Genomic DNA, 13,112 nt, shown 5'->3' with positions numbered 1-13,112 from the left:
TTGCTCTATGATGTCCCTTTTCTGTTCCTTGCTGGGACCAACTTCTCCAAAAGGCCTATCACTAAAGACCATGGGGAGGCTCAGACCCACTGGAAAAGGAGACAGCCTGGGCAAAGACATCAGAAGGTAAAAGGAGCAAAAGAGTCAAAAGAATGATGAAGAGGCTGGATGCAGTGACTCATGCCTGGAATCCTAGCACTCTGGGAGGCTGCGAAGAGAGGCAAAGACCATCCTGAGCAAGGGCCAGACCCACTCCCTACTGAAAATGGAAAAACTAGCCAGGTGTTATGATGAGTGCCTGTATTCCCAGCTACTCAGGAGGCTGAGGCAAGAGGATCGCTTGAACCCAAGAGTTCGAGGCTGCTGTGAGCTATAATGCCATGGTACTCTGCCCAGGGGGACAGAGTAAGACTCTGTCTCCAAAAAAGGAAAAGGAATAATGGAGAGAGACCTGGAAAGATGAGCCTTCAGCAAATGGTATGTATTTCAATGTGAACTTGAAGAATTGCAAATAATAGGACTTAATGTAATTTATTGCAATTAGTAATGGCTCCCCATATCTCCATGGGAAAGTCAGATCAGGCAGGAGGCCAGTGAGAAGCATAACAGAGAGAGATGTGAGGAGATGCCTGGGAGTTCTCAAACTGGAGGCCCATGGGCTAACTGCAAGCCTCACACATTTTATTTGCCTCACATTTCTCCCCAGCATGGACCCTGTTTGAGATCTGAGCATGAATGATTGATGGTGGGGTTGGAAATCGCCTACTCATGCTTGGCTGTGACACTGGGCTGGCCACACCTCTTTGGGTCTCAGATTCCCTATAGTACTTTATAATTCTTGGATTAGACTCTATTCCTTAACTTTTCTTCATTTTAGAGATGGGATAAAACATGCTTAGTACATGCCTAGATAGGTCGAACCACTTCGAGACCACAACTTTGAGGCCATACTGTGGCCAGTTGCAAAACTCCCTCTTGCTTGTCCCTCAGTAACTATCAGACACAAAGCTAAGGCCACCATTACTTTGATTTATTGCTTTGAGTTGAAACAAAGCCCGAGCTCCAGGTGTTCAGGGAGCTCCCATCAGCTAGCGTTCCCAGTGCTGGATGGAGTTCTGGGAACAGCAGAGGACCCTGTGAGGAGGGTTTTCATTGGCCAGAACCCAGAGGATGGAGTCCATCAGAAGTAAGGTCAGAGCTGGAACTCTGAGAGGGGTGGTTAGGGGCCACAGGTGACAGAATCATTATAGGTGGACTCCAAGGAAAGGGTTGAGGCCAGAGGTGAAGTAGCCTCCGGTGGGCCAGGTCCTCCCATTGGCTGAGGCCGCAGCAGTCGGTGGCAGGAGGCCAGGGCGCCTACTTCTGGGCAGGGATCATGTCATCGATGGACTGGCCTTTTTCCAGCTTCTTCTCCATCTCCACCATGAGCTTCACGCCATCCACCACCAGCTGCACCTGTTCTACCTCGGATGAGCCCAGCCGATCAGCATTTGACACATCGAACACAGAGCCCACAGCAGCTGTGTCCACACCACCTGCAGGAGCCAGGGATGAGGCGTGAGGAAGGAGCAGAGGCACAGGGGCTTGGTCCCCGTGCCAAATGCAACAGCTGCATGTACTGAGTGCCTACTGTGTAACAGGTTACCTGACACAGAGCCTTGAGAATGTCTATTTGTGGGCTCACCCCTCAACCATCCCACATGAAACATAGCACAGGCTTGACGCCTGTAGCACAGTGGTTACGGTGCCAAACACATACACCAAGGCTGGCAGGTTCAAATCCAGCCCTGGCCAGCTAAACGACGACAACTGTAACAAAAAAATAGCCGGGTGTTTTGGCAGGTGCCTGTAGTCCCAGCTACTTGGGAGGCTGAGGTAAGAGAATCGCTCAAAGCAGCCCCCAAGAGTTTGAGGTTGCTGTGAGCTGTGACCCCACAGCACTCTACCCATGGCGACATAGTGAGACTCTCTCAAACAAAAAGAACATAGCATAGTGGGTAAGAGAGTTGGCTCTGGGGACCAGTGCTTTCCAGGTCCAATCCTGACCACCCCACTTTACAAATGGGGAAACTAAGGCCCATTTGGTATGGGGCATATGCAACGCATGTTATACAAGCATGAAGATATCTATTCTATGAGACAGACGTGGTGACACCCATTTTACAGAAGAAACGGAAGCTCACAACAGGGCAGTCCTTGCCTACCCCCAGAACTCCCCACCTCCCCTTCCACCGCTGCAAAGGGCCGGCCCCAGATAGCGTGGTGCAGGGAATGTGGGAGCAGCACCTGTGCCCCGCTTCTGCAGGCGCAGACGAGTGAGAATCTCCTCGAACTTGGGGTGCTTGCTCAGGTGCGCCAGCTTCACGTGCACGCCTCCACGCAACCCAGTGCCCAGGTTGGACGGGCAGGTGAGCACGTAGCCCAGATGCTCATTCCACATGAAGGGGTGGCCGGCTTTCTTAAAGATCTCCTCGATCTGAAGTCGGGAAAAGAGGACCAAGGAGTCAATGCCAGCAGGCAGCTCCAAATACACCTTGGACAGGGCTCGAAGAGACAAGGGAGAGACAGAGCGTGAAGGCGTAAGTGGAGTCAGAGTTCCCAGGAGGCGAGGCTGGAGAACTAGGAAGGAGGAGATTCGAAGACCTAGGCAGGATTCTGAGGGGACCCGGCTGGAGGATTCTTGGAAGGCGGTTCTCAGGGGCGGGGTCGGATCCTGGGGTGGGGCCTGGAGGTGTGTGGGGGGGGTAATGGGGGTCCCTGAGGAAGAGGGGCGGGGCATTCAGGGTGAAATCAGAAGTCAACAGCTAGGGGCGGAAGCCCACCTTCTGCAGCCCCACGCAGAAACGGCGGAAAACTTCCTTCATGTTACCCCCCTTCTCCATAGAGATGACTCGGAGGTGGTCCTCCTCGTTCACCCACACCAGGAAGCTCTTGTTGTCGTTGTGCCTAGGGTGGGGTGCAGTAAAAGAAGCCAAAGTCAGCTCCGCAGGAACCCCACCCCCCTCCTCTTCCAAAACGCACCCCCTGCTGGGGAAACTGGGGTGTAAGAGGGCGGCGGGGGGAAGGTGGGGAGGCATCTGCTTTCTCAAAACGCAGAAGCTTAAACCTATAGATTTTACCGTCACAGGATCTATAAAACCTCAAATCCTGGGATCAAGGACTTTCAGGGACTTAAAAGACTTTGAATAACATTAAATTACAGATATGGAATCTCAGTCTTTGCCAAACAGAAACTTGGATAAATCCAGGAAATTCTATATCTGGTCTGGGACCAGAGAATCTTCCCATCTCACTGGGATATCTTCCAATTTTAACATCTCAGAAATAGGGTATTTAAACCATAAAACATTAAGATCTGGAAATATTTGGAATAATGCAGTCACAGAATTTGAAACTAGTGGAGTTTTAAAACCTAAAAATATTTAAAATCTTGAAACCTTATAGTTATCCAATCCGTAGAACCCCAAGTCCTCTAATCATTTGAAACCTAGATTTTTTTTTTTTTTTTGAGACAGAGTCTCAAGCTGTTGCTTTGGGTAGAGTGCTGTGGCATCATAGCTCACAGCAACCTCCACTCTTGGGCTCAAGCAATCCTCTTGCCTCAGTTTTTCTATTTTTAGTAGAGACGGGGGTCTTGCTTTTTGCTCAGGCTGGTCTCAAACTCGTGAGCTCAAGCAGTCCACCTGCCTCAGCTTCCCAGAGTGCTAGGATTATAGGTGTGAGCCATTTGTGCCCAGCTAGGTTCTCTATTTTTAAATTGTCAGGATCAAGAATTCACAGATTCATAGAAAGTCTAACAAAAATAGTTGATAATAAAGATAATACTAATAGCCAGCATATACGAGCACTTATGGTATACCAAGCACTGCTTTTGACACTTTAGCTCATTGAATCCTCACAAGAACTCCAAGAGCAGGTGGTGCCTGTGCTCAGTGGTTAGGGCACCAGCCCCATATACCAAGGGTGGTGCGTTCAAACCTGGCCCCAGCCAAATTGCAACAAAAAAATAGCCAGGCGTTGTGGCGGGTGCCTGTAGTCCCAGCTACTTGGGAGGCTGAGTCGAGAGAATTGACTAAGCCCAGGAGTCGGAGGTTGCTGTGAGCTGTGTGATGCCATGGCACTCTGCCAAGGGTAATAAAATAAGACTCTGTCTCTACAATAAAAAAAAAAAAAAAAAAAGCAAAAAAGAACTCCAAGAGCTACAAATAATTGTGCTCCTCTTTTTACAAATGTTGAAACTGGGGTAGAGAAAAGTTAAATAATTTACCCAAGGTCACAAAGCTAGTAAATGGCAGAGCTGGGATTTGAATCTAGGACATATGGTTCAAGACTAAGTTCATAGCTGCCACTTCTCTAGTCTAAATTTCCCCAAATATAACACATAGACCACAGGATAGGCAGGGATGGAGAGCAAGATTATTTTCCATTGCACTTGGAAGACCATAATTATTCTTATGGTCTTGACTTTGGTGGAGGTGTGAGGAAGATCATGGGGGCCCTAGAAAATGCTGAGGGAAGGGGAAGCTAAAGGCCTGGATGGGCCTCTCACCAGATGCCTCGGGCATCAGGCCAGTCTCGGGCCATGCCTGAGGCCAGTAACAGCGGGGACACCGGCTTGTCGAAAAGGAAGTGGTCATCAATCAGCTGCTGCTGCTCCTGCTCTGTCATGCTCTTCAGAGGGTAGTATTTCCCCTTGAACTCCCCTGTCAGGCTATTGAGGGCTAAGGGACCACATGAGAGAGAAAGTAGTCAGCAGCCTGTCCCAATTTAAGCTGAGCATGAAGGCCCAGGGACCTCACATTGCTGGCCCAAACAGGACTGGGCCTGGATGGCCTCAAGGTACCTAAACACTGCCCAAGCCCAAATTCATGACCCTAGCCCAAAACCTGTTCCTCCCGTCTGCCCAGGCCCCAGAAAACAACCAGATCACTTGCTCAAGCCAGAAAACAGTCTCTTCCCTTTCGTGAGGGACCCAAAAATCCAATGCACCTGCAGGCCACAGTATGCTGGTACGTGCTCCTGCTGGCTGAAAGGCGGATAGCCAAAGTCTCAGGAATTGGGGAAGCCATTAGTAGAAAATATTGTAAATAGTATTAGGTTATTTTCATATATTCATATGTATAAAATGTGTGTATAATGAATATATTTGTACATTTGTACATATATAACATATTCATTTATATACCATACATTATATATTTTAAGCATTATTTATGTAATATAAAGGCATACTTCATTTTACTGTGCTTTTCAGATACTACATTTTTTACAAATTGAAGGCCCGTGAAACCCTGTGTCCAAGTCTGCTGGTGCCATTTTGCTAAAAGCACATGCTCGCTTCATGTCTCTATGTAACATCCTGGAAATTCTTTTTTTTTTTTCAGTTTTGGCCGGGGCCGGGTTTGAACCCACCACCTCCAGTATGTGGGACCGGTGCCCTACTCCTTGAGCCACAGGCACCGCCCATGCATTCTGGAAATTCTTGCAATGCTTCCAATTTTTTCACTCTTACTATATCTGTTAAGGTGATCTGCAATCAGTGACCCTAATATTTCTCTTGTAATTATTTTTAAGGCTCCACAAGCCACATCCAGGTAAGAGGGTGAACTTAACCAATAAATGTGTTTTGTATTGTTTTTCTTTTTTTGTGGTTTTTGGCCGGGGCTGGGTTTGAACCCACCACTTCCGGCATATAGGGCTGGCACCCCATTCCTTTGAGCCACAGGCACGGCCCTTTTGTTTGTTTGTTTGTTTGTTTGTTTTGAGACACAGTCTCAAGCCGTCACCCTGGGTAGAGTGCTGTGGCATCACAGCTCACAGCAACCTCCAACTCTAGGACTTAAGGGGTTCTCTTGTGTCAGCCTCCCAAGTAGCTGGGAGTATAGGTGCCTACCAGAACGCCTGGCTATTTTTTTTTTTTTTTTGGTTGTAGTTGTCATCGTTGTTTGGCGGGCCCAGGCTGCATTCAAACCCACCAGCTCCAGTGTATGTGGCTGGCGCCCTAGCTGCTCAAGCTACAGGCGCTGAGCCAAATGTGTGTGTTCTGACTGTTCTACCAACCAGCCATCCCCGCATCTCTCTTCCCATACTGAGTCTTCCCTATTCACTGAGATGCAACGATACTGAAATTAGCTAAGTTAATAACCCTATGGAGGTCTTTAAATGTTCAGATGAAAGGAAGAGTTACACATCTCTCACTTTAAATCAAAAGTTAGAGTCTGGGTAAGGTAGCTTATGTCAGTAATCCTAACACTCTGGGAGGCTGAGGAAGGTGAAACACATGAGCTCAGGAGTTCGAGACTACCCTGAGCAAAAGCCAGATCCCATCTCTACTAAAAATAGAAAAACTAGCCAGGAGTTGAGGTGGGCACCTGTAGTCTCTCAGGAGGCTGAGGCAAAGGGATTGCTTGAGCCCAAGTTTGAGGTTGCTGTGAGCTGTGACGCCACAGTACTCTACCCAGGGCCAGAGTGAGACTCTGTCTCAAAAACAACAGCAGCAGCAACAACAACAACAAAACCCCAGGAATTTGGAAGTTGATTCCAGTCTTCATGGATGACTTTGAGAAGTTCAAGACTTCAGCAGAGGAAGGAACTGCAGATGTGGTGGAAACAGAAGAGAACTAGAACTGAAGTGGAGTCTGAAGATACACCAAATTGGTGCAACCTCATGATGAAACTCCAGCCACATTGGTCTCCTCACTGTTCCTCCAACATAAGCTCCCACCTCAGGGCCGCTGCACTTGCTGTTCCACTTGCCTGGGATGCTTTCCAATCATATCTCAGACTTTTTTTTTTTTGAGACAGTGTCCCACTGTTTTGCCCTGGGTAGAGTGCCGTGGTGTCATCATAGCTCACAGCAACCTCAAACTTCCGGGCTCAAGCTATCCTCTTGCCTCAGTCTCCCAGGTAGCTGGGGTTACAAGGGCCCACCAGAATGTCTAGCTAATTTTTCTATTTTTAGTAGAGATGGGGTCTCACTCTTTCTCAGGCTGGTCTCAAACTCCTGAGCTCAAGCCATCCACCCATCTCAGCCTCCCAGACTGCTAGGATTACGGGGGTGAGCCTTTCTAAGGTAACTCCCCTCCCCTCAGTCGCTGCTGCTATCCTGGTTGCTTGGCCTCATGGAATTATCTTGTTCATTTGTGGGTTTCGTGTTTCCTGTCTTCTCTCCACCAGGCTGAGAGCTCTGTGAGAGCGGTGGCCTTGTCCACCTTATTCATTGTGGAAACCCAGCTCCTCACACAGGCTAAGAACAACCGTAAGTGTTTCTGGGTGCCTGGGTGTCAGGAACTGGGGCAGCTGAGTGTCTGAGTGGATGTTCTTAGGGGCCTTCCAGCCTTGACAGCCCCCCCAGGTCCCTGACTCAGGTAAAGCAAACAGCCACCATTCATCAAGTTCCTATAATTTACCAAGCTCCTCCCATGTTTTGGAAAATGGAGATCCTGGAGGGCCGAGGACCTGCCTATGGAGGAGCAGAGCCAGAGCTGGGTAGGATGGGACTCTCACCTTCCACGGAGAGCTTCTCCACAGCCCGACGCTCGCCTCGGGAGCAGTGAGGGGGCAAGCTGTAGCCCTTGATGCTGCGGCCAGTGCGCACGCGGCTGCTGAGCACGTAATTGGGGTCCAGGTCCGCTCCACCCTGGAGGGCAGGCGGGGTCAGGGCCTGGCAGATGCTCCCAAGGAGACCACTGTCCCAGCCTCCCCTCTCCCTGGCAAGCTCACATCACCCAGATTGTCCCCAATCTCCACTGCTTCCTTCGCCCCTCTGTCTTCTGGCCAGGGCCACGCCTCCCTCTCCACTGACCCCTCTGGGCTCTGTCTCTGTCTCCTTCTCCCCGGCCCTGTCTCTCCCAACTCCTCATCTGCCCTGTGTTCTTCTCCACACTCCTCTCCCCATCTTTGTCTCCCATTTCTGTTGCTCTTCCTCTCTCCCCATCTCCCACCCTCTCCATCTCTCTCTTCCTTTCTCTCCTCTCATCTCTGACTCCCCCCTCCCTTTCCACATCTCAGTCTCACCTTTTTCTCCTTCTGTTTCTTTTTTTTTTTTTTGTAGAGACAGGGTCTCACTTTACCACCTTCAGTAGAGTGCCATAATGTCACAGGACTCACAGCAACCTCTAGCTCTTGGGCTTAAGTGATTCTCCTGCCTCAGCCTCCTGAGTAGCTGGGACTACAGGCACCCGCCACAACGCCCGGCTATTTTTTGGTTGCAGTTCAGCCGGGGCTGGGTTTGAACCCACCAGCCTCGGTATATGGGGCCGGTGCCCTACTCACTGAGCCACAGGCGCCACCCCTGTCTTTCTTTCTTTTTTTTTTTTTTTGTAGAGACAGAGTTTCACTTTATTGCCCTCGGTAGAGTGCTGTGGCATTACATAGCTCATAGCAACCTCCAACTCTTGGGCCTAGGCAATTCCCTTGCCTCAGCGTCCTGAGTAGCTGGGACTACAGTCACCACCACAATGCCTGGCTATTTTTTTGTTGCAGTTAGGCCGGGGCGGGGTTTGAACCCACCACCCTTGGTATATGGGGCCTGCTCCCTGCACACTGAGCCACAGGTGCCGCCCTTTTTTTTTTTTTTTTTGAGACAGGTCTCACTCTGTGGCCCTGGATAGAGTGCCATGGCATCATAGCTCACAGCAACCTCAAACTCCTGGGCTCAAGGGATCCTCTTGTCTCAGCCTCCCAAGTAGCTGGGACTATAGCCGCCTGCTACAATGCCCAGCTAGCTTTTAGTAGAGACAGTCTCACTCTGGCTCAGGCTGGTCTCGAACTCCTGAGCTCAGGTAATCCACCTCGGTCTCCCAGAGTGCTGGGATTATAGGTGTGAGCCATGGCACCTGGCCTCTCCTGTTTCTGTGCCTGTCTTCTAGCTCTCCCTCTCCTCTGTCTCTCTGTCTCATTGACTATCTCTGTCTCTTTCTATCTCTCTGCATCTCTGTCCTTCTCCCTCTCTTCCCATCTCTCCTCTGACCTGTCTGCCCCCCCCCAGCCACCCCCTCCCCTGGGGACAGCTAACCTTGAGGTTCTCATGGTTGAGGTCAGTCTTGTGTTTGTCGGTGGGCTTGTAGCCGCCGTGCCGATCATGGATGACGGGGTCGAACAGGTCCTTGAAAACATCATAGGACTCCTCATCACCAGCCACGCAGCCCACGGTCATGATGAAGGGGTGACCTAGCGAGGTCAGGTGAATTCAGAGGTAGAAGACCCCAGTAAGCAAGTCCTGGGCTCATGGGCCCAGTGGAGACTGTGCATGTGTGTACAGATGTGTGCATGTGAGAGCATGTGTATACATGTGACTGTGTGTGTGTGCACACATTATGCATGTGTGTCAGGGGTACATTCAAGACCTCTGGGTCAGACATGAGAAGACTGGAGGTTCAGGGGCAGCACCTGTGGCTCAGTCGGTAAGGTGCCGGCCCCATATACCGAGGGTGGCAGGTTCAAACCCGGTCCCAGCCAAACTGTAACAAAAAATAGCTGGGCGTTGTGGCGGGCGCCTGTAGTCCCAGCTGCTTGGGAGGCTGAGGCAAGAGAATCGCTGAAGCCCAGGAGTTGGAGGTTGCTGTGAGCTATGTGATGCCACGGCACTCTACCGAGGGCCATAAAGTGAAACTCTGTCTCTACAAAAAAAAAGAAGACTGGAGGTTCATGGCAATGGGAAGGGAAGGCTGGGAGAGGTCAAGGTGCCATACAGGATGAGGAAAGGGTGTAAGGGGTTGGGACAAAGGAGAAAGAGTCTGAGGGGACCTGGTACAAGTAGCTGAATACATTAGAATCTCAGAGTCCCCAAATCATGGAATCTTAGCCTAAAATCTTTTTTAGAATCTCATACTATCAGCTTCTACAGAGGGTCAGGACAATAAGAAACTTGAAAACCCTCTTATTTCCCAGATGGGAAAACAGGGGTCTGGAGAGAGAAGGCCTCTCCCTCCATCCACGATGAGTTGGACGCTGAGATGGCATTGACGCCCTAACGCCCCCACAACCTCCCCGGGACCCTGCTCTCCCTGTGGGTGTCCTCTGAGAAAGAACCAGATCACTCCTAGCACCCCTGTGAGATTCTGAATGCTCAGTCTGTGCCAGGTGCTTCTCTAAGCACCTACCGGTACACACATACACCTACCGGTACACTCATGTTTCCACAAGATGGTGCCCATTTTTCAGGTGAGGAGACTGAGGTACAGGAGATGAACTCACCTCCCTAAGGGCCTCACAGTATAATTGTACATGTTTACTGAGTAATTTCCCAAGGGCCTGGCATTGTCCCAAACTCTGTATTTTTTTTTCACAACAGCCAGACGAGTAGTTTCCATTTTGCAGATGAGGAAACTGAGGCTCCTCAGGGGAGGTGGGAGTGGGACCTGGCAGGCAGCCTCCGGAGTCCCCCCATGCAGTTCCTGTGATGCCCCATCATGGAGGCTTACCTGGGTTGTCCACACCTGTCTGGATAACGTCATCCAGGGTGAAGCCAGATGGAGTCTCTTTGTCCCTCAGCTTCTTGTAGATGTCAGGAGTCAGCACCTTGGCCATGTGGTTGTTATGTTTGCTGAGGTCAGGGAATTCCTCCTCAGCTTTGTAGTTCATCTTGAACTTGTTGTGGGTGTTGCCGAACGGCATGATGGCGGTGTGGGGGACCTGATGAGAAGCAGGAGAGTGGGGGAAAGTTAGCTTATATCCAGCAAAGAGCAGCAAGGGAACCTAGCGAGGCTTTGGGTTCAGGCAGGCTGTGTGACTTGGAGCAAGAGAACACGCCTCTCTGAGCCCCTGCGTCTTGACAGGAAGCATCAGGCGTCTTGAGTCAGGGTCCTGGCTTTGCCATGTTATGGCTGAATAAGCCTGGACCAGGACACCTAGGTGCAGGCTCACTTTCTCCAGCTGGAAAATGGAGGGGAACTCCCAGGTTGGACAAGTATTGTGGTCTGGTAAGGGTGTAGGTTCAGGAATCAGCCTGAGTTTGAGTCCCAGCTCTGGTACTTACAACTAGTTGTGTGGCTTTGGGCAAGTTGCCTGACCTCTCTTGCCTCAGTTTACTCATCTTAAAATGGGAAACTTAACAGTACACACCACATGGGAGGGGTGAAAGGATTAAATGGGTTAATGCAGGTACACACTTGGAACAGTGCCTGGCACACAGTAAGCATTGTTTTACTTAGCTATTATTATCATTGTTGGCAGTGTTGTTATAAAGGTCCGTGTGAGGAGCTGGTATAAAGGTGTAGGTGAGGGTGTTGCTGGGAGTGAGCATGTGCGCAGGGAAGGGACATTCTCTCTACAAAGGTTCTTGTATGTTCAATCACAGGATGAGGGGCAGGGGGTAGCTGCCCCCACCTCTGCCTGCTGACAACTCTGCTGTACGACTCAGTTGAGGAAAAAAAGCTCAGCCTCTGTGGTGGAGCCAGGTTCAAATCCTACCTATGCCATTTCTCTGCTGTGTGACCCCAGGCCAGTCACCAGCACTCTCTGAATCTCTATCTCCTATAAAGTGAAACTTCCCCATAAGGTTGCCATAGGCCCAGGACCTGGAAACTTGGTGGCTGTTATTATTGTTATTATTTCTTTATTCACTACAGCCAGAAAGGAGGAGGGACCCTCCCATGGTTGGCCTGTGGATGACACCCATGCCCAGCTCCAAGGCTGGGAACCTGATGGAATTATGGGAAGGAAATCTGGACCATGATGAGCTGAGGGCTGGGGGAGGAGGAGAGAAGACCCGCCAAAAACCTTTAGAGCTGCTGTCCAGGGTGGTTATTTTTAGAATCTGGCAGACTCCTGCTTCTCCACCCCCACATTCCGGGCTCGGCTTGCACCGTGTCAGCAGCCCCAGGACAGGTGGGCCAGGGTGGCCAGGAGGACATGCATCCAGGCCCTGGCTCTCAAGGACATCCTGGGCTTCTAGTCCCAACCCCCTCCCTTCAGAGGATGCCCCCCACCCCTGCCAAGGACACCCTCGTAGAGGGTACCGAGGCAAGGTGAGTGATCCCAAGAGACACACCAGAAATTGCCCAGAGCCACACACCTATATCACCACAGACTGCCCAGATCACATTGTAAACTGAGTCACACAGTCACACGTCCAAGCTCAGGGACATACCCAAGATAGGGGTTCTCTCGTGGGAGCCACAGCACAGACACAAGGTCACAGGGGCCCACACGATAGCAAACACAGAGCCCCAAACACCTGCTCTTGCAGACTGACAGGTGACACATAGACATACTTCCCACTGCTTGGGGCACCCAGGGCTGGTAATAATCTGTAATGAACACAGGCCTGACCCAACAGCCCCTTGCAAGGTGACAGTTGGTAACTGTCAAGACCCCTTTTGCCTCTGGGATCCCTCCTCATGACCCAAGACTCGTGCTGCAGAAATAAAAAGTCACAAAGGGGGACCAGGCCGGCTCTAGGGTGGAGGAGACTCCCAGACACACAAGGTCAACCTTCCCACACGCTGACCTGCCTTGTGTGCCGGAAGATGTTGGGGTTGACAAGGTCCCTTCCAGAGTCAGGTCATCCTGTGACACCCTTGGAGACCCCTATCTGGACCCCACCAGATTCCCACCCCAGGCAGTACCTGGCAGGGCTGTGCTGAAAGGGGCTGTCTGTATCCTGGAGGCGACACTGACCCAAAGGAAGAATCCGCAGTCCTGGCCTTATATAGGGGGACCTAAGCTGTGCTATTGGCTGGGAGGGGCTGTCCCCAGGGAGGAGGACTGGAGGGCAGCTGAGCCTCTCACCTTACCGCCAGGGCACCATGCCCACCCTGAACCCAGGCATGCCTTGCACCCAGCCCCATGGCCTTGTATGGGCTGCCCCAGGGGCTGGGCCTGGGCCCCCCTACCAAGCTGATCCCCTGACCAAATGCTGAGTGAGCTGACAGTGGGGACAGCTGGCCCCCCGCCAGGAACACGGGACAGTGGCTGGGAATGTCTCCGGCCACCCTCCCCTGGCCTCAGCCTGCTGCAGCCACCAGCTCCCTCCTGTGATCCTTAGCCCCTCCACAGCCCTTGACCCCAGTGGATCCTGGGCCCTCATTACTGTCTGTACCAGCACCTGAGGAAACGTGCAATGACTCCCAGAAGGTCAGGTATCCAGTTAGCCAGAGGAAGAAACAGAG

At 51.2% G+C, this 13,112-nt stretch overlaps 1 protein-coding gene across 1 annotated transcript; it reads right to left on the bottom strand.

Moving 5' to 3' along the window:
* Positions 1 to 1,009: 1,009 nt before the first annotated feature.
* On the bottom strand, positions 1,010 to 12,723 carry CKM (creatine kinase, M-type). The gene is made up of 8 exons (XM_053608268.1): positions 12,570 to 12,723; positions 10,425 to 10,635; positions 9,017 to 9,171; positions 7,507 to 7,639; positions 4,550 to 4,721; positions 2,823 to 2,946; positions 2,287 to 2,476; positions 1,010 to 1,535 (listed from the first exon to the last, which is right to left on the bottom strand). The coding sequence occupies exons 2-8, from the start codon at positions 10,615 to 10,617 to the stop codon at positions 1,357 to 1,359; spliced, it is 1,146 nt and encodes a 381-aa protein (XP_053464243.1). The 5' UTR covers positions 10,618 to 10,635; positions 12,570 to 12,723; the 3' UTR covers positions 1,010 to 1,356.
* Between the last annotated feature and the right edge of the window lie 389 nt (positions 12,724 to 13,112).

Source organism: Nycticebus coucang, chromosome 10 (genome assembly GCF_027406575.1).
Source record: "Nycticebus coucang isolate mNycCou1 chromosome 10, mNycCou1.pri, whole genome shotgun sequence".
NCBI lineage: Eukaryota > Metazoa > Chordata > Mammalia > Primates > Lorisidae > Nycticebus > Nycticebus coucang.
This window is presented reverse-complemented; position numbering and strand designations above follow the sequence as displayed.

Excerpts from the sequence above, each read along its gene's own strand:
- CKM (XM_053608268.1), bottom strand. The coding sequence starts at position 10,617 with ATGCCGTTCGGCAACACCCACAACAAGTTCAAGATGAACTACAAAGCT. Across the intron at positions 7,640-9,016 it reads TCAACCATGAGAACCTCAAG|GGTGGAGCGGACCTGGACCC; the intron begins GTTAGCTGTCCC and ends CCTGCCCTCCAG. Across the intron at positions 2,947-4,549 it reads CCTGATGCCCGAGGCATCTG|GCACAACGACAACAAGAGCT; the intron begins GTGAGAGGCCCA and ends ACCCCACCCTAG.